Source organism: Vicia villosa, unplaced genomic scaffold, assembly GCF_029867415.1.
Source record: "Vicia villosa cultivar HV-30 ecotype Madison, WI unplaced genomic scaffold, Vvil1.0 ctg.001519F_1_1, whole genome shotgun sequence".
NCBI classification, from domain to species: domain Eukaryota; kingdom Viridiplantae; phylum Streptophyta; class Magnoliopsida; order Fabales; family Fabaceae; genus Vicia; species Vicia villosa.
This window is the reverse complement of record NW_026705649.1, coordinates 371,681-397,520: the sequence shown is the minus strand read 5'-3', so window position 1 is coordinate 397,520 and position 25,840 is coordinate 371,681. Positions and strand designations below refer to the sequence as shown.

Genomic DNA, 25,840 nt, shown 5'->3' with positions numbered 1-25,840 from the left:
CACAATCCCTAAACCTATCATATGACTCAATTGATCCGAATTCTACATCTATTCAGCATTATCAACCCCTAACCCGATAATAGATGATAATCAAGACAAGTCCCCCCTTACCTTAGATAATTCTGGATTCTTGGTCTCTCCCTCTATCGTTCTCCTTCGCGTTCTTCGTTCCTCGGACTTCTTTCTTTCACGCTCTTTCTTTGTTCCCAAATCCAATGTTTATGAAATAATAAAATTAGAAAAAGGTTTTACAGGATCACCCCTCCTTCTTCCTCTATTTCCACATATGGCCCAAAGCCAAAACCCCATTTATTTATTAATTCCACAATTTCTTTAATAATTCTAATTATTAATTCAATAATAAAATTAAATTAATATTAAAATTATACGGGCGTTACAGCATTCCATAAGGGTACCAAGGTCTCCAACTGTCGAATGCTGTTGATGGCCTTGGGGTATGTAATTGACTTGCAGAATTTGTCGAAAAATGTGGTATTTCTGTTGTGCCTGTAAAGGGAGGCACGGTAGTCGAACTAGATACCGGCATTGTCCCTGTTGGCCCTGATGTATTTTCGGGCATGGTCTGAGAACTACTCACGGCCGCAGAGCCTGTCGATGTGGGTATCTCCTGTGCTTCTGGCATAGAAGTCGAAACATTTGTAGTACTTGATGCTACTGTTCTTGACCCTTGTGGGGGATCTTGGTTTCCCCTTACACTGGTCGAATTGACCATTTTCTTGTTGTATCTTCGTTTAGGAATCGGTTGCGCACGGTTGGTTAATTTACCGCTCCTAAGGTTTATACAAGGTCTTGATATATTCTAAACAAAAACAAAAAACAAATTAATGACAAACTGTTTGACAGTGTCCCACTGGGCGTGCCAATTTGTTTACGGTGATTTCCGGTAAACAACCGCTAGTCCTCCAAACTATAAATATACTTTGGTTACTCGCAGGATCGACTAGATTGATTCTAGGACATAGTCAAAGAGTTGTCTTTCAAGATAATTTGGTGCATATTCTTTGGTCTTTTGTTTCGCTTCAAAAATTTGATTATGGTATGAACGTATAAATAACTTGCGAAATAAACTAACAAAGTACACAACTGAAAATAAACTTGTTATAAACGTAAATAGAACTTTAACGAAGATTTAAAAGAATGTAAATTTCAGAAATGTAAAGTGCAAAAATGTAACAACTCGACGAAAGAAATAAAGACACTTGAATCAACAGAAAGACTAGGCGAAAAAGTAAAGGAAATTAAAAGACATTTCGATTCTGAAATAGAAATACAAATACATTTAAAATGTTGGTGTCATACGTACATTTCTCAGCGAACTCTTTCTCTTAGCACTTGATACTTGAGTGATTTGTACAAAATGAACACACTGGATCCTGATACTAAGACCCTTATTTATACTAATTCGACCCTAACGGTCCTACGCTAACGAAATGCCACGTTGCCCACATGCATGTGTTTTGAATCCCTGGGGCGCCATCTGTCCTCGTTGGTTTAATCAGATTATTCGAAATTCAAAACCTCCCGCCTGAATCCTATTTCGATACGTGGCCACGTGAGAATACAGCGAAATACTTCAAGTTTCAGTACTCTTGTATTTCAGAAAACTATTTAAGTCTTGAAGACAGCCTATCTCGATTCAGCTTCGATTTTAGGAATCTTCATCATAAATAACATTTTTGCAAATGGTCATCGAAAGCCATTTTCTTTTCGAACCTTACGTCTTCGAAAAGGCATATTGAACAATCAAAATCTCTAGTTAACAGGTGTACGGTTGCAATATCTTGAGCAAGCATGCTTTGCTTGTAGTGACTTCCTCGATTACGTGAAAAACATTTGATTGATCCCACATAGGCAAAGATTTGTAGGGGCATGGATTGATCGTGTGCTTCATTTTGGTAACACCACGACTAATCGGTATGTCATAATTCTTAGTTTTTTTTAGTACGTATTAATTTTTAAAGTGTTGTTTTTTAAACTTAATTTTTTTTTAGAATTGAGTCTGCACATTAGAAGTTAAAGCAGATGATAGAAAACGGTCTTTATGACATGGTCAAAATTTAGGAAGCTATGAATTCTAACATAAAATCGGTTTGATTTGTGAAATATATATTTTTAAAATTAGTTAAATGGAAGCTCAAAACAATACCAAAGAACAACTAAAAAAACAAATAAAAAATTACTAACTTAAAAGACAATTAGAGGATTCGATGATGCAAATCCACATCATACACATAATAGTAACTATATTATTACATCATAGTAACAACTAAGATAAAAGTAGAAACAACCGTAAAGTAAACCAAAATTGAAAGAAAGTTGAATTTATTCACAACAAAGTACTACACAACACAACAGCATAGAAAAAGCTCAGCATATGAAAAGAAAAGAGATCCATATCAAGATGAAAAAGTCCCCACAGAAAAGTGAATAAAATACTCACAAAAGGATGAGAGAGAAACAAACAAACAATTCCATTTTCATTTCAACAAAATCACGACCCAGCAAGCAGTACAAAAAAAGAATCAATCTCTCAACTGCGTGCAAACTCGCTCACTCACTCGCTCGCTCACTCACTCGTTCACTAACTCACTAACTCGTGAATGGCGAAGAGCAATGAAGAACCACCAAATTCGAATCTGAGCATCAACAAACCACCGTTGAAGAAGACGAAAACACTCTCCTCTCTCAATCTCAGAGTCTCCGTCGCCGCCGATAATGGAATCGGAAATTCATCTTCTTCATCTTCAACCAAAACCGATTTCGAACAACAGCAATGGAACTATCCTTCCTTTCTCGGCATTGGCTCCACCTCCAGAAAAAGACGACCGCCTCCTCCTCCCAAACCTTCCAACCTAAAACCTCCCGCCTCCGCCTCCGACTTCCAAACCAAACCTCACTCCGAACCTAAAACCTCTTCCTCTTCCTCTTCGCCATCTTCTATCGCCGTCACCAAACAACAACAACAACAACACTCTATCTCTTCTCCAGTCTTCTATCTGGTTAGTTACTTTTCCTCTTTCACCTTCTATTTATACAATTGCATGATTCATTTTAATTTTTTATTTTTCTTTACTATTTTTGCAGTTCATTATCACATGTGTTATTTTTGTGCCATATTCAGCTTATCTACAATACAAGCTTGCCAAACTCAAGGTATTGCATGATTTTTGAGCTTATAGCTTATAAATTCATAAGTCTAAAAGTACATGTTTGGTTACAACCTTTTAGCTTATTTTGATAAGCTAATAATTCAAGTAGCTTATAGCTTAAAACATAAGCTAATAGTTCAAGCAACTTATAGCTTAAAACTTATAGTAACTAATTGAATTTTCTCTCAATTTTGTCCGTGTAATCTTAATTAAAAAAAATTAAATAAATAAATTCTATTTATATGTCATTTCAAATTTATAAATAAGTTAGTTGATCAACTAAGGGTCTGATTGGATAAACGGCTTATTTGCAACTTATATTATCGAAATAAGTGTTTATGAATAAGTCTGCATAAGCTATTTTTAGAACAAAAGATAAACTTAATTTAAATTGTTTTTATATCTATATGTTATAAGTTGTTTCCCGAAGTTATATTGGAGAACTTATAAAAATACACTCAAAATATCTTATTTTGATAAGCTAATTGAAGTAACTTGTAGTTTAGAGCTTATAACAATTAAATTTTCTCTCAATTTTACCCGTGTAATCTTGATTTTAAAAATTAATAATTGAATAAAGATGTTCTATTTATGTCATTTCAAATTTATAAGCTAGTTCAACAATTGCTAATTTTATCGGACACTACAAATTCAATCAGCTAGATTATCCACTATCAACTAGCTTATAAGCTCATCTGCTGTAAGATAGCTTATCAACCATCATCCACTTTTTATCAAATGGAATTTTAATTGACTTCTTATTTATGTTGGATTGGATCCATTATTTATTTACTTATTTATGAAGTCAATTTATTGGTTTCAGGATATGAAACTTCAACTTTGTTGTCAAATTGATTTTTGTTCTGGGAATGGAAAAACATCTTTACAAAAAGATGTTGTTGATGATGTTGATGATGGTTCCTTTTCTTATAACATTCTGAATGCAGATAGTAGAACAATTTCTTTGTATATTGTGCTTTTCACCCTTGTTTTGCCTTTTGTATTGTACAAATATATTGATTATCTTCCTCAAATGATTAATTTCTTGAGGAGAACCAATGGTAATAAGGAGGATGTACCATTAAAGAAGAGAGTTGCTTATAATGTAGATGTGTTTTTCTCCATATATCCTTATGCAAAGCTGCTTGCACTTCTTTTTGCAACTCTCTTTCTTATAGCATTTGGTGGTTTAGCGTTGTATGCGGTTACTGGCGGTAGCATGGCTGAAGCACTCTGGCATTCATGGACTTATGTAGCTGACGCAGGAAATCATGCTGAAACGGAAGGAATGGGCCAGAGAATCGTCTCTGTCTCAGTTAGCGCAGGTGGCATGCTTATATTTGCCATGATGCTTGGGCTTGTTTCGGATGCTATATCTGAGAAGGTCGATTCACTTAGAAAAGGGAAGAGTGAAGTGATTGAAAGAAACCATGTACTCATCCTTGGGTGGAGTGACAAACTGGTAATCATTTAATTGGTTTTCCTGGAAAAATGCTTGAGTTTTTGAATTAGAATTAGAATTTGATGTTTAGGAATTCATTTTATCCGATGGTTATGGACCCCTAGGAAAATTGGGATTCCTTGCATACACATACGTTATGAAGTTTTTTCCCTCTGTATGAGTGTTATGCATCTGAGTGCATTAGTTACTTTTCTTGATAAATATGACAAATGAAGGTTGATAAGTTATATTTTATCGTAGGGCTCACTCTTGAAGCAGCTAGCAATAGCAAATAAGAGTGTTGGTGGTGGTGTTATTGTGGTCCTTGCTGAAAAGGAAAAGGAGGAAATGGAAATGGATATAGCCAAGCTAGAATTTGATTTCATGGGGACGTCTGTAATATGTAGAAGCGGCAGTCCACTTATACTGGCTGACTTAAAGAAGGTATTACCATCGTATTTTGTTCTTCGTTAATGGAAAATAGGGTAACTTGAGTCTTAGCATAGTCTCTGTGATCATTTTTTATTCTTTATTATGTATTTGTAGGTTTCAGTTTCAAAGGCACGTGCAATCATTGTTTTAGCTTCAGACGAAAATGCAGATCAGGTCATTTACCTTACTTGCTAATAGTTATTGTTGTTTTGCTGGCGATTAACTTTTGCATTGGAACTTCTTAGTCAATCTTTTTTTGCAAATTTATGTCTCCAGAGTGATGCACGTGCTTTAAGAGTTGTTCTTAGCTTAACTGGTGTAAAGGAGGGCTTAAGGGGGCATGTTGTTGTGGAGATGAGTGACCTTGACAATGAACCCCTAGTGAAACTTGTTGGTGGGGAACTCATTGAAACAGTTGTTGCACATGATGTAATTGGACGTTTGATGATTCAATGTGCTCTGCAGCCTGGCCTTGCACAGGTCATTATTCAAATTACTCAATCCCTCTATTAAGCATTGCTGGAATTTGTAGTGGCTAAAATGTTATGGACTTGATGACATTTCTGGTGCATTTGGTTTCCAATTACTTAAACTTGGTGTCATTTTGTGTTTGTTTGTTCATTTGTTTTCTTCCCTTGGCCAGATATGGGAGGACATTCTGGGATTTGAGAATGCTGAATTTTACATAAAAAGATGGCTTGAATTGGATGGTCTTGTTTTCAAAGACATACTAATTTCATTTCCGGATGCAATACCCTGTGGGGTTAAGGTTGCTGCAGATGGAGGGAAAATTGTCATAAATCCAGATGATAATTATGTTTTGAGAGACGGTGATGAGGTCCTTGTCATAGCTGAGGATGACGACACCTATGCTCCAGGCTCTCTGCCAGAGGTAATCTTTATGTTCTAGCTGGCCTTTCAGCATTGGATCCATTTAGTATGTCCGCCTTATTGGAAAATATGCCAATTAGGTATTAAAATGTAGTATATCTTGCACATTTTCTTGGATTCATTAAGTCAATGATCATAGGTGACTTAGACAATACATTTTTGTAGTCAGAGACCAACATTACATATTACATGTTTGTTTTAATACTTTCTAATTTGTATAGGTACGCAAGGGCTATTTCCCCAGGTTACGGGACCCCCCTAAGTATCCAGAAAAAATATTATTTTGTGGCTGGCGCCGTGACATTGATGATATGATCATGGTAATCCCCTAAATTTTGTTAATTCCATATTACTGCAAATATACTTATATTTAAAGACAAGCTACATGGCTGTTGTGCACTATTATATTAATGTGTAAGAATGAATTATTTACCGTTTGAGGAAACATAAAATAGGTCAAATCAAGCTACATTTAAAAGATCTTGATTACTATGGAATTACTAAACAAAATTGAATTTTGACCCTGTCAAAGGTTGTATATGAAAATACAGTATTAGCCAAATAACCATCTGGTGATTTAATATTTAGCCAAATAACCATCTGGTGATTTAATATTTAGCCAAATAACCATCCTACAGACCAAAAATATAATATTAAGCATTTTGTATGGGATATCTCTTGGTATGAGATCTGCAAAAAGGTTCAACACCCTAGTTTAATTAATTAAGGTTCAATGTCTCGACTTGTAATAGTTTATTTAAGCATCAGAGCAATACTTGTATGACAATCCTACGGAAATTAAGATATTATTCAGTAAGAAACTGCACTGTGTATACAGTATACTGTGGTAATGGCAAGTAGTCACATGACTGTAATTATTAACAGATCCATCTACAATATGAAAAAAAAATCCGAACTTAGCTTCATAATCTTCTAACTTATCTTTCATCATTTTTGTTTTGCAGGTTTTAGAAGCATTCTTGGCCCCTGGTTCAGAACTCTGGATGTTCAACGAGGTTCCTGAAAAGGAAAGAGAGAGGAAACTTGCTGCTGGTGAACTTGACGTTTTTGGGCTAGAGAACATAAAGCTTGTCCACAGAGAGGGAAATGCTGTCATTAGGCGGCACCTGGAGAGTCTTCCATTGGAGACTTTTGATTCTGTATGTTTCAAATCTTTTTCTCTTCATATTTATAGCTTGCTTGAGATGCGTTAAGTGACAAGTGTGCACTGAGGAAGGAATCAATTTGCATTTACGCAATATGTTCATGTGAATGTTTAGAGTTTGATGTCACGGTGAATAACCAAAATGTATAGCTGGACATACATAGATGATCATATTTTATGCTAACAGTAATTAATTCTGGAAAATTGATTGAGAATCCTTCTAGCATTTACAATTATTAGTAATATCCTACTTTCTTTTAAAAAGTGACATGATTAGAATGATTGCCTCCACGTAACTGGTGGAAGTGATAAAACAAAAATTATGTGAGCATATATTTAGGAGAAAAAGGGCCTGTCGAAGTAGGAATTCAAGTATCATAGAATATCCTCAGATTTAGGACAGTCTAGCAAAGTAATGGAAACTATTCTTCAACTGTATACTAACTCTAAGAAGACAGATCCTTATTCTTGCAGATGAGTCAGTGGAGGATTCTGTCGCTCATTCCGACTCAAGATCCCTAGCTACCCTTCTGCTCATTCGTGATATACAGGTATCCACTACTAGGGTTATGATGTTCATATAATACTACTGCCGCTTTTAAAAATACAATACTACTGTCGAACTGTTTCGTGAACTTATTTGAAATGAAAACCATCCCCATCCCCTGCCTTTTTTTTGTAGTCGAGACGTCTACCATACAGAGACACAAAGTCAACTTCTTTGAGGTTATCCGGGTTCTCTCACAACTCATGGATCCGTGAAATGCAGCATGCTTCAGATAAATCAATTATAATTAGTGAAATTTTGGATTCTAGGACTAGAAATCTAGTTTCTGTGTCCAGAATCAGTGATTATGTATTATCTAATGAGCTGGTTAGCATGGCACTAGCTATGGTGGCTGAAGACAAGCAAATCAACCGTGTTCTTGAGGAATTATTTGCAGAGGAGGTAACTTTCAATTGAACTGATTTGTGCTTTTTCACGCCTAGTTGATGGATTTTAGCTGAATTTCGATGTGTCTTTGGTCACAATCCTTTCTCTAAATGTGAAATTGAAACTTCCAGTTTAGGATTTTTTTAGGTTTTTGTTTATTTTGTATGGTTTTGGATTCCAATTTCAAAATGACATATAATGTTGGAATTGTGGTGTACTTATGACAGGGGAACGAGATGTGTATTAAACCTGCAGAGTTCTATTTATTTGATCAGGAGGAGCTATGTTTTTATGATATAATGATTAGAGGTCGTACCAGGAAGGAAATCGTTATAGGATATCGCCTGGCCAGCCAAGAGCGTGCTATCATCAACCCTTCAGAAAAGTCAGTGACAAGAAAATGGTCACTTGATGATGTTTTTGTTGTTATTGCCTCAGGAGAATGACAGAATGAAAGGAATAGTATCATTCTTGTTCGTTATGTATGTTCCGTCTTCATCAGATTCATGCATGCATATGACATTATGACCCTTCCTTTGTCTCCCCATTTAACTTGCCAAAATGTACTGACAGTGGCAGCTAGTTAACTGTTGATAGCAGTTGGGAATTTGAAGACTCCTTAAACTTAGAAGGAACTAGGGTTTTACCGGTTCGAAAATTCCTCAAGATAATGGTTTATTCTGTAACTTAATGTGGATTATTGTATCTGTAACATTACTGTAACTTGTAAAATAAGCTTTCAGAAGTAGATGTAGGTGACTAGGCAGGTCTAGGACAAGTTCAAGTTGCGGAGGATAAAACATGTTTAGAAACTTTGAACTCAATGAGAGTGAGAAAGATGTTGTAGTTGTACTGATTCAAAGAGGTCTATATATATATGATTCACTTTCAAACAATTTTTTTTTTTTTTTTTTTTTTTTTTTTTATATTAAGTCAGTAGTAGCTTGAGAAAAAAAGTTAAGTTTGATGCTTTTTTTTGAAATGGAAGTGAATTTCCATGTTAGTTCAAAAACATGCTTAAGCTTAATTAAGTGCTTACAAAGTGTTTGTAATTTTAATTATATGAACTATTTTTATAGTAAAAAAAAATCAAATAAAGGCAAACTACTTTATACAAACTGGACTTAATTAAATATTTAGTCCTTTAACTTAATTTATAATTTTAATTTGATATTTTGTTAAATAAACGTTATTTTTTAAATCCTTTAAAAATATTTCTGTTAATCAACTTGGTCTCTTATGTTAAATTTTAATCAAAAATATTAATTTATGTTTATATGACAATTCAATTGGTCTTATTCTAATTTCAATGACTTTATGTTATTTTAACTTATGATTATGATTATGGAGTAAAATATTGATTTATCTCTCTATACACAAAATTCTTAACCATAATTCATAAACGTTGACGAACTCTAAATTTTCAGAAGAAGATTTGTTTGCTGTGATAAATTGAGCAAAACTACAACACAAACTTAATCTTTTTTGTCATTATTTTTCACCTTCTCCTTTTATGTATTTAGAGTGAAGACCCATTTTGGTCTCTCACAAATATTACACGAGTTAAATTAGTCCCTCACAAAAAATTTGACTCAACTTAATCCCTTACAAAATTTAACCGGATCATATTAGTCCTTCTGCTAATATTTTTCTCAAATCGTTTTTTTTCTAGTTTTAACCCGTGACTGGACTGCCACGTTGGATTTTATTTATTTTTCATTTTTTAAATACTAAATTGATTTTTATTTTTAATTTTATTTTTAGACAATTATAAATTAATAATATAAAAAAGTCAAAATTGTTTCTTATAAGGAGTTGAACTCAGGCCCACGTGGTTAATCTTAAACAATTCTAAATTTAAAATACAAAAATACAAAATTTGTATCAATATGGTCTCGAACCTAAGTCTCTTCAGATTAAATGACAGTCAATTTAATACAATAGAAATTGATTTGTCTATTTGTAAATGATAGTCACTTTACTAACAATAGAAATTGATTTGTCTAGTTGTTATTGATAGTCACTTTACTAACCGTAGAAATTGATTTGTCTAGTTGTAAATGATAATCACTTTATTAACAATAGAAATTGATTTATCTAGTTGTAAATGATAATCACTTTACTAACAATAGAAATTGATTTGTCTTGTTGTAAATAATTGCTTTACTAACAATAGAAATTGATTTTTCTAGTTGTAAATGATAGTCACTTTATTAACGATAGAAATTGATTTGTCTAGTTGTAAAGTGAAAATCATTTAACTTGAAGGGACTTGGATTTGAGACCTCATAGGTAAAAATTTATGTATAGAATTTGTTGATATTAGTAGAAATCATGGAAATTACTTGTTTAAAAATTACTTTATAAGAAATAATTTTGGCTTTTTTGATACTCCCTCCGTCCCACAATGAGTGACACAGTCCACTATTTCACACATATTAAGAAAAGTGTAGAAAAGTAAGAAAGAGAATAATATTTTTACCATAGCACCCCTAAGCATGTATTGAAAATTGTGAAAGTTTAATTAGTTAGAGGGTAGAATAGGAAAAAATTTATTGAAAATTGAAATGAGTCATTCATTTTGGGACACTAAACTATTCCAAATGCGTCACTCATTATGGGACGGAGGGAGTATTCTTCATTGATAACTGTTTAAAAATAAAATTAAAATTAAAAATTAATTTAGTATTTAAAAAAAATCTAACGTGTCAGTCCAATCACGGTTTAGAAGTATAAAAATAACCGGTTTAGAAGTAGAAAAAACCGATTTGAGAAAAATATTAGTAGAAGGACTAATATGATCCGGTTAAATTTTGTAAGGGATTAAGTTGTGTCAATTTTTTTGTGAGGGACTAATTTGACTCGTGTAATATTTGTGAGGGACCAAAATGGGTCTTCACACGTGTATTTATTTAATTTAAATTTATTTTGACAACTTTTTTAAGAAAATTAAAATAAAAAATTTAAAATATTCTTCTTAGGTTGAATCCTATTTTCTTTCATAGCACCGTTTTTTATCTAATGTTTGAGACTATAATTTTAGATGATGCAACATAAAAATAGATTTTGTAAAATTTGATTTCGTCTTTAAATTAGAATTTGAAATTTTGCCTTTACACACAAGTTTATTCCTAATCACTTTTACTATAATTGATTTTTTAAGTAAAATTGATTTTAATTTATCTATTTGGGTGATTTTGATAAATTAACGCAAGACTGTTCTCAAATATTTGTAATATTAACATTATTTAGGTATATGCATATATAGCGTGCTGTTGTCGCTACCGCGAAAATTAACAGAGTCGTCACTAACATATTTATTCTGAAAAAGAAGGGAATGTCAGCAAACCACGAAATAAAACAACGGTCTCACGACCAGAGAAGAGGGTAAGAGAGTCAGTTACGCGAGGGGAAGGTATAAACACCCCTCGCGCCCATCGTACTCGATGGTATCCACACTTGTGTCTAAAACTATGGGTGTGTAAGCAAATTACGCTAATCTGGACTAAAATGCATGCAAAATGTAGGGAAAAGAAAAAGTTATACTCGCACGGGCCCTACCCCGCTGCCTACGTAAATCCAACCATCACCCTTTCTCAAGGCCTTGCTTGCGGGCCGCGTCCTCCAGGCCTTGTTTGAGGGACTGGTATTATGGGTATCTGATTGACAGGAGAGTACAATTTCTCAACTTAATCACAATGCCTTCCAAACGTCGTGTTAGAGGAACTGTGAATTATAATTTTTTATCTTAATTATATCGACCCTTCATGCCTCTTGTAATAATTTTTAAAATATAATGAATTACCAAGTTACTCTCCTATAATATCAATTTGATTGAATTGAACAAATAAATTTTATATATCCATATTTTATTCCTTTTCTCTTCCTTGTGAATTTATTGACATTCTTTCTTTCGTATGTACGTTAACTGTGCTTGATACTATTTATTTTTAGGCTGATGCTAACATGTGCCCTAAGGGCACATGTTAAAGATACTATAATTAAAAAAAGTTAAATATAATTAAATGCAATAAAGTCATATTTAAAGTTTCGATACGTTGAATGCATAAGTTCTAAGAAAAAATTTCTATAAATATCTCATTAACTTGTGCCCTTGGGGCACATGTTAGCTTTTCCCTTATTTTTATTGTTATCATCCTTCATCACCCAATTACATTTAAAAAAATAAAATAATGATATATCATAAAATTTCACAACAATTAGTGAGACACTACTTGTTCACACTGTACAATATAATTTTAATTGTGCATTTAGATAAAATCAATATATTTTGTAAAGAAAAGTAGCATTATTGTTTCTTCTCTTACATAAAACGTGATCAACATTGGACACAAGTTTAGCTTGTCAAAAAAGCTTGTATTTAATGTCAAGTTATCCACATACAATGTTCACAATTAACTCCTTCTTTTTTGCTTTACCTACCCTACCCCATATCTAATCATATTACTTTTTCCTTCATTTCACTTATTGTTGTAGTTGGTTCCCATTCACATGCAGTTTTAATTCCAGCTTACTTGGGCTGAATGCGACCTAACTTTGTTCATGTTTAAATGGTGCATTGAATGAGACTATGAGAAACACTTCTCTTTCCCACCTTTTCTTATAAATATGTGCATGAAAAAAAAGGTTTTTGTATAAAAAAATCTAGAAATTTAAAAATGATTTTAAAATATAATTTGCAAATGAATGTTGTGAGCTGGTTTGTTTATATTATTTTGATACTTATGGATAAGTTTATCATCTCATGAGTGAAAATAAACAGAATCGTATACTTTTATTTCAAAGAACATCATCTATCACATAACAAAATCACAGACAATATTTTAAGTAACAATATTTTTTTATAAGATAATAAGTAACATGAAATTTGTATTTGATCTGGCGGAGATTGGAGTTTCTCTTACGAGTGAAAAATAGTCAATTTTGATATGATTTTTGAGGATTTGTTGGTAAACTTTAAATTTGATTCGACGTTATGTAAATACTCTGACACTCAACTTAAAAATTATTTGTTCAAACGGTTGATAGGTCTTGGGATTGTTCGTTTCGATTCTTTGCTCCATTTGCCAATGTATATCTTTTGGAATCATTGGGTTTGAGTAGTTATAAATATGCATATTTATCATTTTTGTCTTAACAACCTTCAAAATTAAAGATATAGATAAAAGTTGGGAATCCTAGGATAAACTTAGAGAGACAATGATGAAAATTCACATGATTGTGTTCTTGGAAGTGTGGAAACCTTTGGAGATATCTACGGTGATTAGAGAAAACTTATAAATAACTTAGACTTGTGTGATTTGTAACTCTTTTGTAATCTCTTGTAACAATTTTTATAAGTATATTAAATTGAAGAGTTTCCCTCTCCCTTAGAATATATCAATTTGATCGAACTGGGTAAGCAAGTTTCTTTTTGTTCTTCTCTTTTATCTTCCTCTTGCTTAATGTGGATTTCTTACACTGTTTAACATGTTTTTCTGATTGCTTGAGGTCATTTATTTTGGTTGCCATTATTCTTTATCTCACACATTTTTACTCATAACAAAGTTAATATTAAGATTAAATTTCAAAAATATGTTGGTGTGTTTGAACCTATCAACAAATTCACTATTATTGTTAGAGTTTTCACAACAAGAGATTTCCACCATGGTGGAAAGGGGATTTTGTTTAAAAGTGAGCACTGTGGGTAATAATGAGATATCAAGAAGTTTTTTTGGAGACATCAATGCATGTGCGCCTAACACAAGCATAAAAGGCTGAGATATGGTATAAGACTTGAAGTGTCATTAACTTATGCCTCAGAGATAAAGTTTTAAGGGAAGTCAAGAAGGAGAAGAATGATTTGATATGTGGAAAGCTTGAATCATTGTATATGATCAAGTCTTTGACTTAGAGGTTGGTAGGGAAAAAATTCATAATGGAGATGTTAATAGAATTTCACAAGATCATTGATGTTATAGAGAAAATTTAGGTGAATATTAATGATGAAGACACTTCTTTACTCTTGTTAATCTCATTATCGAGATTCTTTGAGCACTTCAAGCATAAAAGACTGAGATATGGTATAAGACTAGAAGTGTCATTAACTTATGCCTCAGAGATAAAGTTTTAAGGGAAGTCAAGAAGGAGAAGAATGATTTGATATGTGGAAAGCTTGAATCATTGTATATGATCAAGTCTTTGACTTAGAGGTTGGTAGGGAAAAAAATTCATAATGGAGATATTAATAGAATTTCACAAGATCATTGATGATATAGAAAAAATTTAGGTGAATATTAATGATGAGGACACTTCTTTACTCTTGTTAATCTCATTATCCAGATTCTTTGAGCACTTCAAGAATGTCCATCTTTATGGTAAAAAAGATAATATTTCTTTGAATGAAGTCTATATGAGTCTGAGATCCAAGGAGTTTTCAAAGATGAAACATTTGAAGATCAACAATATTGTTTAAGGTTTGACTCTCTCAAGAGAAGGAAGTGAGCGTAGAGAGATGTACAAATCTAAGAGGTTTGATAAGTCAAGGTTAAAATGCTTTATTTTTCAGAAACCCGGTCACTTCATGAAAGATCGTCCCAAAGAAGGAAGACAATGAAGGTTTTGTTCATATATTTGTTTCCTCAAATGAGGATAATTATGATAGTGTTTATGCATTAGTGGTGTCCAATTTGGATATTGAAGATATTTAAGTTTTGGTTTTAAGGTGCTCTTTTCACATGTGTCCAAGGAAGAATACTTTGAGACTTTGAAGTTAGAGGAAGATGGAGTAGTCTCATTGGTGACAATAAGACTTTCAAGGTTTACACTATTGGTACGATCAAATTCAAAACATTTAATGATTGTCAGTTCCTTCTACACAGTGTGAGGTGTGTCTCATAGCTTAGGATACATTTATTATCCATACGAATATTTAAAAATATAGGCTATTACATCAGTGTTGAACATGAAGTGTTAAGATTTATCATGGTGGGTGATCATGGTTAAATGATCTAAAAAAGTGTATTATATATTTTAGAAGGTTTTAATGCAATTTTTCATTCATCATTAACTAATGAAGACTTTTATGACAAGAATAAAGTATTAAATTTGAGGTCAAATCATGATAAATTCTTGAAGGTTGTTTCAAAGTACTTTAATGAGTTTTGCACAAGACAAGGGATAAACACATTTGATTACAGTGTTATCAATGAGTTTTTAAGGGTTAGGCTGATGCCAAACAACTTACCCGATCAACAGATATCCATTCACAAGAATACATTTATGGACACTTATGGAGGCTTGTAGTAGGAAAATTGTATATTACTCAATTTCCAAGTTGCAAAAGCTTTGTCTATTGATCAAATCAGATGATAAAGTTATGGATTATGTCTTTAATGAATATCCAAGAGGTGGTACAGATTATGAGTTATGAAAAATGGAACTTGGAGGATCAAATTTTATTATTCGTAGATGTATCATTTTTAGTGAGTCTTGTAAGGGGAACAAAATTAAAAAGATATGGAGATGAATATTTAGAAACTATGGCAAATAAGACAAGGTTTAAGGCGTAGGTCCATGCTATGGATACTAGTAATAATGAGGGAACGATTACAGAATCATATGATTATTATTTGACTTGTGATAAGGCAAATAAAGAGATTGTGCCACCTCAAGGATAGATTTATGATGGCCTTGGTAGTTATATTTTAAATGGGGATAAAGTGTTGTAAAACTTAGAAACATAGGCATTCAAAGAGACATTCACAAAAAAACAATGAGTCAAAGAAGGTCAAAGAACCATACTCGTGAGTTTGTTTAATTATCTAAGTAGGGAAAAAGTGGTTAGAAACAAGTGAATGCAAGTGACAAGAACAAGGTCCAAGCTTGTTGAATGCTTATTCAAATCAGAGAGAGCAATAATGCGGTCGATAGATAAATTGATATTGATGTATTTTCAAGTAAAGATGGTGAGTTATAGAAGTATATCTTAAAATATTAAGTAATTTATTTCAAGGGTGTTATTAGAAAACAAAGTTGTTGAAAGCCAATAAAACAACAGAAAAGTCATAAAAGAACATCAGAGCAGGGAATAAGCGGTCCGACTGAGCGATCAGCGGTAAAGTCGTGGCGCGACAACATCATCTGATCGAAGCTCAGTCGGTAGTGGTGCATGATGGTGTGGGTGGCGGAGGCCCCTGAACACCAGGTCTAGTTCAGTCGGTTCATGGTATTTTGTTTGATCGTTTTAGTTCACGAACAAGTTTGTTAATAAGTTGTTAGTTGGGACTGTCATGAATCTGTTGGATTTCATCAATTATGAATATGTATCTTTATCATTCTTGTCTTAACAATTTATAGAGATAATAGTTGAGAATCTTAAGAGAAAGTTAGAGAGATAACTTTAGAAATTTCTCTAAAGACGTTCTTGAAATTTCGAGAAACCTTTAGAGATATCTAAAAGATAGAAAAATATTCTAAATACTTTAGATTTGCGTGATTCATATATATGGAGAGAGATTCAAAAACACTTATGTAGAAAATAGGGGTTATTCTTAAAAACTCAAGTGACTACTTCTTTATAACTCTTTTATAATCTCTTGTAACAACTCTGGAAAGTATAATGAATTCGAAAACTATTCTGTGTTCTTGTATTTTATATATTTCTTGTTGTGGATTTACTTACACTGTTTAACATATTATTTTGATTGCTTGAGACCGTTTATTTTAGTTGTCATTTTTTTTTCTTAGACATGTTGAAATTTTATTTTAAAATAAAATTTCAACAAGAATTTGATGTATTTGAGCCTATCAACAAATTGACTATCATCATTAGAGTGTACGATATATATACTCCCACGTTTTTGTTTAAGAAAACATGTAGGCCCATTAATGAACAATAAAATACAAAAGTTGTTGGTAGAAAAATTGATGATCTGTAAAGTGTAAAAAAAACAGCATATGTTGAATACCCTAGATCATAGCATGTGCCTTTATATAACGCATTGCTTCTTCAGCAGCATAATAATCATTCACACACACAGTAGTAGTATAATATTTTCCTTTGGCATTAATTTTGAGTGTAGAGTGAGAGAGAATAACAGAAAGATGGGCAATATAGGAAAGATAGCGAATAATGTAGATGCAGAATCATCAAAAGTAGTAATGCCTTTACCTCTACTTTCAATGAACCATGTCTCTTTTGTATGTAGGAATGTACAAGAATCTGTGAAATTCTATGTAAATATACTCGGATTTGTCCTTATTAAGAGACCATCTTCTTTCAAATTTCAAGGAGCTTGGTAACTTTTTTTAACTAGTCTTTTATATGTATATTTTGATATTTTTGGGTTAATAATTTTAATAGTATGAATATATTGAATAGGTTATTCAACTATGGCATTGGCATTCACCTGCTAGAGTCAGATAAAGTTGCAGTGAGAAGAGGAGAGATCAACCCGAAAGAAAATCATATTTCGTTTCAGTGCTCAGACATGAAGATTATAATGGACAAGCTTGATGGAATGAAGATTGAATATGTGAGAGCAGTTGTGGAAGAAGGTGGAATTGAAGTTGATCAAGTGTTCTTTCATGATCCAGATGGTTATATGATTGAAATATGCAACTGCCAAAATCTACCTGTACTTCCTATTTCAGCTTGTCCTCTAAACCAACCCAATAATAGAAAAATTCAAGCACCAGTACCCTTTGAAGGAAAGAAATGTTCTGCACAGGAGTCTTTGTTGATGATGGAGAAATTGATGATAGATTTGTTTTGGATTTCAATATGAGCATTTTCTTGGGATTTACATAATTTCCCTAATCATTTTGTACAAAATTTTGTGTGAAAGCATTTTGGAGTCAATGTTATAACAGTAGTATTAGTATATCATCATTTTCTACAAGATCAAAGCATGTTTTTTTAAAACATGACATGACAACAACATCAATGTTTGAGCAACCACGTGATAACAACAGCTATTTTGTGCATGACAGCTGCTATATTTTGACAGACTTGAAAGAATTTGATTCAAATCTACTTCTGAGTGTATTTTGTTTACTTTTTTAAAGCTCTTTTCTTAACATAAAGTTTCAGATTCATCATATCTATTTATTTTATAGCTTTTGCAATCAATTTCAGCAATAGAGAGAGGCTACCTCCTCTACTGAGTAGTAATCTTAGGCCTAACGATGCAAGTGTTCATATCATTAAGATCAAATACGGCATAGTCCATAATACTCCTTGCCTTGTCATAGGAAATACCAATGCCATCTTAGTTTGACATGCCTCTTTTTTTTCTCCTGATCTTCTAGTTCTTCTTCAATTTGCTCTACTTCAAGAACAAGGGGTTCTGGATACAAATAGTGCCCACGTTGAAATCTTCTAAAGTTGAAATGTGTTGTGGAAAAAATATGTGCAAGTACACACAGCCAAATCATTAACAAGTGATAAGAAAGATATTGATCCCATGAAAATTGTGTTTAAACATTTCATAAATCATTCGAAGCAGTAAAGTAATTAATGAGTTAAAAAAGAATAATATTGGGTATCATGCAAAAAGTATATAATAGTATAAAGTAATAGTGAGTTTGAATCAAAATTTGTAAAGATGTTAGAACAATGATCGACTTCATGATTTCATCTAATGTTTATGATATCGTGCTATTATGTCATGTATGGTCGGGGTTAAGCTTTTTGGTGTTTGTCAAGTAAAATGCAATAGCTTACTAATATTATCTTATGTATAACTCATCACTAACACCATTACACTTCAAATAAAACTTGTCATGTTTATCATTATATGACCCTAGTCCCTATTTAATCCAAGTCAGCCACCTCGAATAGGGTCCGTCCTAGAACGCAACCCCTCGTAAGGGAGGTGCCCAGATGCTGAAGAATATTTTGGGTGTTCATAGTCTTGGTCTTCTCGACGTCTTTAGTAACATGAAGGTTGTCGTATAAGTAGCCTAGGCCATCCAAGATCTCGACGTCTTCAGTAACATGAAGGTTGTCGTATAAGTAGCCTAGGCCATCCAAGATCTGATCCTAAAACTTAAACTCCTCGCCACCTTTGGGAGGGACACCTGTTTTCCCCTTATTTCCTCCTAGAAGTCCACTAGCCTCCGTATTAATATGGATCGAAGTCGAGTTACCAATAATATATTTTCCAGCCTCTCCCTTGTATCTCTTTGCAGGGGGGTGATTTAGAGGTCCCAACAACGGTTTGGTTGGTAAAAAGGACAAACCTTCATCATGACACCTTCCACATTCTTTCTCTTTTTGACCACCCGGGTCCGAACCCTAGCAGGGTCACTATGATGCACATGTTGAATTTCTCTGCAGCGGGCTTTAGCTTCGCCAGGAGGGGCTTTCTTCTCTACCAATTTTATGTTAGTCATTTTATTTGCACAAACAAAAGGGAAAGGAAATTTGGAGCCAGATATAGCCAAATTTAACGGTAAAGATCGCATAGAAGTCCAAAAAAATTGACCAAGTTTTCTAGGTCGCCTTCATACTTGAACAAGACACGATTTAGAGGTCCCAACAACGGTTTGGTTGGTAAAAAGGACAAACCTTCATCATGACACCTTCCGCATTCTTTCTCTTTTTGACCACCCGGGTCCGAACCCTAGCAGGGTCACTATAATGCACATGCTGAATTTCTCTGCAGCGGGCTTTAGCTTCAGCCAGGAGGGGCTTTCTTCTCGACCAATTTTATGTTAGTCATTTTATTTGCACAAACAAAAGGGAAAGGAAATTTGGAGCCAGATATAGCCAAATTTAACGGTAAAGATCGCATAGAAGTCCAAAAAAATTGACCAAGTTTTCTAGGTCGCCTTCATACTTGAACAAGACACGCACCCATATAGTCTGGAATTGTTCCAAAAATTCAATTGCTTCCCTTTTAGTGGCACTTAATTTATGTAGATCATATCCCATGATCATAGTGGGATCACTAGTCCGATAAATAGGAAATTGATATGTCCCATCTTCCTCATATATGACCTCCGGGCATTGAGCATTGTCCCCTACCTAGAAGAATGTATCCTTCTCGTCTTTATAGTTCGACGTATAGTGAAAAAGGATGGTCCACCCGTGCATACCATTCACTAAAACACAACCTCCTTTATATGCCCCTCTAGACTCATAAAAAGAAAAAATATGTCAGTGATAGACGCGATAATAACGCCTCACATATCATGTCAAATACCCATGCCAAAATCTTCAATAACACTCGTGATAGAAGTAGAAGTACTCGTTGGATATTCCAGAAGGTCGCTGCATACAAGCCTTTGAAATTTGAGTCTTTTTGTAAAATAAAGGAGAAATTTGGCATATATTATTTTCCTAGTTTAGATTGATTTTCTTGTTTGTTGTAAGATTGAGTTAATTCGATAACACATAATAAATTTTGCATTTAAAAAAAAACTAGAAAAGATTATATTCGATTATACCACTTATTTTCATGATATAAAACGTACCCCACGTTTTTTATAAAAGAAGCATGTAGGTCATGATACAACCAACAAAGAGTGAAAGTTGTTGGGTAATAAAACTGATAATTATCATGTGTGTATATCAAGTATCAACATATTATCCTATTTTTCTTCTTCTACATTTATCTGTAAAGAGCAACATATCTTGAACAGTCTAAACCATAACTTGTTTCTTTCTATAACCTCACTTTGGTATTGCTTCTTCAGCTGCATGATTACACACTCAAACACATTGTAGCAGTATAATATTTTCCAATGCCTCTTCCTCTGCTTTCAATGAACCATGTCTCTTTTGTTTGTAGGAGTGTGCAAGAATCTGTGAAATTCTATGAAAATGTCCTCGGATTTGTCCTTATTAAGAGACCATCTTCTTTCAAATTTCAAGGAGCTTGGTACTAACTTTTAACTACTCTTTATAAATATGTATATTTTGATAGTTTTTTGGTTGATAAATAATATGAATATATTGAATAGGTTATTCAATTATGGCATTGGAATTCACCTACTAGAGTCGGATAAAGTTGCAGTGAAAAGAGGAGAGATCAACCCGAAAGAAAATCATATTTCGTTTCAGTGCTCAGACATGAAGATTATAATGAACAAGCTTGATGGAATGAAGATTGAATATGTGAAAGCAGTTGTGGAAGAAGGTGGAATTGAAGTTGATCAAGTGTTCTTTCATGATCCAGATGGTTATATGATTGAAATATGCAATTGCCAAAATCTACCTGTAATTCCTATTTCCACTAATAGAACTAATCAAGCTCCATCCTTTTATAGTATGTTTTCTTCTCACCTCTTCCAATTCTTTCAACAAAAAAACTATATAGATACATGAGTATTAATTGTATTGTTTTGGCCAATCTTGACACGACACGTGGATTTCTTTTTTAACAAAACAATTGTGAAAAGAGTTTGTCCACACAAGTTGTTTGTGAATTGTGATTAGTGAAAGTGACTGTTCTGTATTTGGATGATTTTGGTTTTGCAGGAGAAGGAAAACACTGTTCTTCTGCAGAAGATGCTTTGTTGATGATGGAGAAATTGATGATAGATTTGTTAAGGATTTCAATATAAGGATTTTCTTGGGATTGACATAACTTTACTAACTCACATATGGTACAAAATTTGTGTGCAAGTATTTTTATTAGAGTCAATGCTATCACAATAGTATATCATTTTCTACAAGATCCAAGCATGTTTTTTAAAACATGACATGACAACAACATCAATGCTTGTTGAGCATGTTATTGTTCAAAACCACATGACAATAACAGCTATTTTGTGCATGTGACAGCTGCTATATTGTAATTTGGGGATAGTCCAAACTGAAATGGACTACTTATTTAAATGTTTAATCAAAGAAAGAAAAGCAAAAAACTTAAAAAATTTGGTTCAAATTTACTTTTTTTTTCAGTTTATATTGTTTACTTTTTTAAAATTCTTCTATCCCTAACAAAAGATTCAGATTCTTGCAAGCTATTTATTATATAATTTCTGCAATCAGCAATTATGTTATGCTTTAACTTAACTTTACAAAAATGCCCCACTTAACAGAGCTTGCTAAGGCAAATAGCAAGTGACTTTCTTTAATTAAAAGTTCATTAGGCATTTGTCACTCCATGCACTTTCAGCATGTTGACAGAGAAAAAGGGAAACAAAACAACACTCAACTAGAAACTAAAGATAAGTAAATTAAAGTTATCAGGCGCTTATGAATGTTTCTAAGATCCAGATTTTGGTACATTCAAATCCACCAAAATGTGGTCACATCTATCTAGCTAACTTGAGAGGAAATGAAAACTAACAAAGTACATTGCCATGATTCTACAAAAGACAAGGACCCAACGACAACGTACGCTGGGAGGGGATGGCCTTCAATTCTACTCACGAATCATCAAGAATTAGGCACCACGGGACATTTTCATCCTTGGCATTGACTTTTTCATTTGGCGAGCACGTTCTTTTGCTTCTTTCTTTCGAATGGCCTCTGCACCGAGCTTTGCTTCAGCCTCCTCCAACATCTTTTTCCTCTCTGCCTTTCTTCTTTGCATGGCCTCTTGTTGGATGTTTCGAAGTTCTTTCTGTACCTCCTGAGCAACCTTTTGTCGTGCAGTTTCTGTCTTAGACCGAGCCTGGATTTTATATTATGCACACGCGTTAGTAAACGACCAAACAAAAGATGTTCATAAATTACTTAAGCCAAGCATACATTGGTAATAGGATAGATCAATATAACCCACCTGAGAACTCAATTTATATCTTCCAATCAGGTCAATATAATATGGAACAAGAGCCACCAGTCGAGTCATATCAGCCATATTTTTAGCAGCGGGAAGAACAAACTTGAACAGCAGCGCTTTCTTGTGGATACCAGGGTGATTGTCAGAGAAATGCACTGAAATTAATCCTTTTCCAAATTTTTCAAAAGCCTTGTCACCAAAAACCTGCAGCATATAGAAAACAGCTGATTTTAATCCAAGAACAAACTTTAATTCTGATAAAATAAAGAACTATGCCAATCATCCAAGACACTTTCCATAACAAACTTGTAACTTCACATAACCTTGAATATGAGCGAGTGTGCTAAATGACGCCAATAACAATGAAATAGTTATTGACAAATTGAAACATTTGTGCATATCTAGTTCACATATCTAACATAGAGAGAATATGTAACAAACAAACACTACCAGAGGAATAAAAAATTAGAACAATGAAGTAGGATACCGAAGTTATATAAAAGAAACAACCACATAAGGGGGTGTCAAGAGGAGCTTATATGAACTTGTCTTGTGACATAACCACTATTTTAAGTGTTTGGGAGAATCAACGATAGTGTATGATCTATCCACAATAGGGTCCCTCCTCGTGATTCCCTTACCCCTCTTCAATTTCCATCCACCCCAAATTCTATTTTTACAACAAAAAGAGATGTTTGAGAGTCAAGAAGGATAGTGTATGATCTATCCACAATAGGCTCCCTCCTTCTGATAGCATATAGAACCAGTTCCTCTAGAACTTACCCTTACCCCGCTTCAATTTCCATCCACCCTAAACAGCTTCTCAGTGTGCAAATTCAACTTATAATTCAAGTGCTTATGCCATGATCTAACCATATTTTGCTTATAATTAGGAAGCTCTTATATAAATTAGAGCTTATTAAATAAGTTCTTAACTAAAATACCATAATATACATCTTTAAACCGTTGGATGCATGACAATCATTGTTATTGGTACTACTAAGTATGACAAAGTAGTGTCTTAACAATATCATCCAAACAACTAACACAAGTGACCAAAATAGATAACTACTAGATAATGATACAACCTTAAAAGCTAAAACTCAGAGCTTCTTCTCGGCCTATAAGATATCAACATTCAACCGTCAGCAAACACATAGATCCATCAATTTCATCCTCTTATTTCACTCTCTCCCTCTCTTTTGGCATTAATCATAGCGTAATTAAAACACAACAAACGATGAATATAAAAGCAAATACTAGAATCGAAACCTAACCTGATCAATGAGAGCATCAGTGATCAAATCAGAAGCAACTTCCCTGGACTCAGAAATAACTGCAAGATCATCGGTAACCCACTTCCTGGAAGTAGGAGGAGTCATAATAGTAGCAAACCTCTGCAAATCCCTGAAATCCTTATGCATAGCTTTGGCAGCCTTCTTCCTAGCCATAGCAAAAACCACATGATCCATAGCATCATCATTCATATAAACCTCGAAAGTAATCTCATCCTTAGCAGGAACCACCAGATTATAAATCCTCGCAATGAGATCGTGCCGACTCTTCAACTCCAACGTCGCCAACAGCCCTTGACAGTATCTTCTCCCACTAGCATAAAACTTGAAAGTCGTCTGCCCTTCTTTCAACAACAAAGGAGTGTCGTCACCGCCATCACCGATCCCTAAAAGACTGAAATTCTTCTCGAAAATCGAGTCTTTAGCAGCGAACTGTGAAGCCCATGAAAGTGCTATGTTCTCGTTCTCCTTCTTCCCGGTGAAGTAATTGATCGCGAACGTAATCAGAAAGCTTCCACAGATGATTTCAACAGTGAAGGAACGTGGAGGAGGCTTGACGTTGTCGTTAGAGGAAGTGGTGTTGGTGTTCCCATCGGTGGATTTGGGATCGGCGATTGGAGTATGTAGGTCAGGATGTGGTTCAGTGGGGAGACCTTCGAATTCATCGTCGTCCCAGAAATCGAAGGTTGTAGCTGAGGGAGGTGTTGATTTGGGAAGATCGGACGGTGGAGAAGGATTAGGGTTAGGGTTAGGGTTGGGATTGGGATCGGTGGAAAGAGATTGAGAGGGAGGTGATCGGAGAGAAGCTGGATCGATGGAAGATTCTTCGAATTCGGCTTCGTCGTCTTCAGCTTCAAAGCCTTCGAAGTGGGAATCGGAGAGAACGAAGGTGGAGATGCATAGTGAGAAGAAGAAGAAGAAGAATAAGAGTTTTGGATTTGCCATTGAAATTTCCAATTGAGATTGGAAAGGTTTGTGGTGTTGTGTGAACTCTTAGCTCTATGAAAGAGAGAAGATAGTACAAAAACAAAACTACCAAGTTAACATATTTAACCTAACAAAATAAATCCAATTTAAATTTAAATCTACTATCACACCTCAAAATTAATTATGAATTTTAGTTATAGCATTTTTTTTACAATTTTTTTTAAATAAGTTTGAAATGTATTTAAAAATTTTAAAAAGTATGAAGGAATACAAACCTAATTTAAAAAATAAAAACACTTTAAAATTGTTTTAGCTTATCATTCATAGAAGTTTAAGAAGTTTAAGCTGCTTTTGTTCTTGGGCAGCACATCCAGGACCATATATTCCTTGCATATGAACTTGTCACGGGTTATTCAAGAAAGGGTGACACTCCAAGGGCTATGTTGCAGATACATATACAGAAAGCCTACAACACGGTGGACTGGAGGGCTTTGGAGAATATTCTAAGGGAGATTGGGTTCTACAAAAAATGTATAGATTGGGTGATGCTTGCAGTAACAACAGTCTCATATAGGTTCAATATAAATGATGTTCATCCTAAGATTTTAAAGGCAGAGAGAGGGCTTAGACAAGGAAACCCTCTCTCACCTTTACTCTTTGTCAAAGTTATGGAGTATCTAAATAGAATTTTGCAGAGGTTGAATGGAAAATCTGACTTTAACTATCACTCAAAATGTGAGAGAATCCAACTGATAAATTTGTGTTTTGTACATGATTTATTGTTGTTCTCAAGAGGAGATAAGAAATCAGTTCAAATGGTAATGGACATTTTTGCTAAATTCTCAAA

At 33.8% G+C, this 25,840-nt stretch overlaps 4 protein-coding genes across 5 annotated transcripts; 3 read left to right on the top strand and 1 right to left on the bottom strand.

The window, feature by feature from the left end:
* Positions 1–2,320: 2,320 nt before the first annotated feature.
* LOC131635622 (probable ion channel SYM8) lies at positions 2,321–8,929 on the top strand. Of its 2 annotated transcripts, XM_058906260.1 has the most exons (12): positions 2,322–3,020; positions 3,106–3,174; positions 3,994–4,632; positions 4,873–5,055; positions 5,158–5,217; positions 5,320–5,523; positions 5,687–5,935; positions 6,156–6,254; positions 6,900–7,094; positions 7,558–7,650; positions 7,782–8,048; positions 8,261–8,929. In XM_058906260.1, the coding sequence occupies exons 1-12, from the start codon at positions 2,622–2,624 to the stop codon at positions 8,477–8,479; spliced, it is 2,676 nt and encodes an 891-aa protein (XP_058762243.1). In that variant the 5' UTR covers positions 2,322–2,621; the 3' UTR covers positions 8,480–8,929. The 2 variants fall into 2 exon arrangements, with proteins under 2 accessions (XP_058762244.1, XP_058762243.1); XM_058906261.1 differs by lacking the exon at positions 8,261–8,929 and having other exon boundaries at positions 2,321–3,020; positions 7,574–7,650; positions 7,782–7,919.
* An 8,053-nt stretch (positions 8,930–16,982) lies between these two features.
* Positions 16,983–17,885, top strand: LOC131635619 (glyoxylase I 4-like). The gene is made up of 2 exons (XM_058906254.1): positions 16,983–17,332; positions 17,416–17,885. The coding sequence occupies exons 1-2, from the start codon at positions 16,992–16,994 to the stop codon at positions 17,819–17,821; spliced, it is 747 nt and encodes a 248-aa protein (XP_058762237.1). The 5' UTR covers positions 16,983–16,991; the 3' UTR covers positions 17,822–17,885.
* Positions 17,886–20,640: 2,755 nt separating this feature from the next.
* On the top strand, positions 20,641–21,840 carry LOC131635636 (glyoxylase I 4-like). The gene is made up of 3 exons (XM_058906270.1): positions 20,641–20,920; positions 21,003–21,307; positions 21,520–21,840. Exons 1-3 carry the CDS (start codon positions 20,784–20,786, stop codon positions 21,603–21,605), a joined length of 528 nt encoding a protein of 175 aa, XP_058762253.1. The 5' UTR covers positions 20,641–20,783; the 3' UTR covers positions 21,606–21,840.
* Positions 21,841–22,202: 362 nt separating this feature from the next.
* On the bottom strand, positions 22,203–25,104 carry LOC131635635 (uncharacterized protein At5g49945-like). The gene is made up of 3 exons (XM_058906269.1): positions 24,049–25,104; positions 22,772–22,975; positions 22,203–22,663 (listed from the first exon to the last, which is right to left on the bottom strand). Exons 1-3 carry the CDS (start codon positions 25,009–25,011, stop codon positions 22,433–22,435), a joined length of 1,398 nt encoding a protein of 465 aa, XP_058762252.1. The 5' UTR covers positions 25,012–25,104; the 3' UTR covers positions 22,203–22,432.
* Positions 25,105–25,840: the final 736 nt, after the last annotated feature.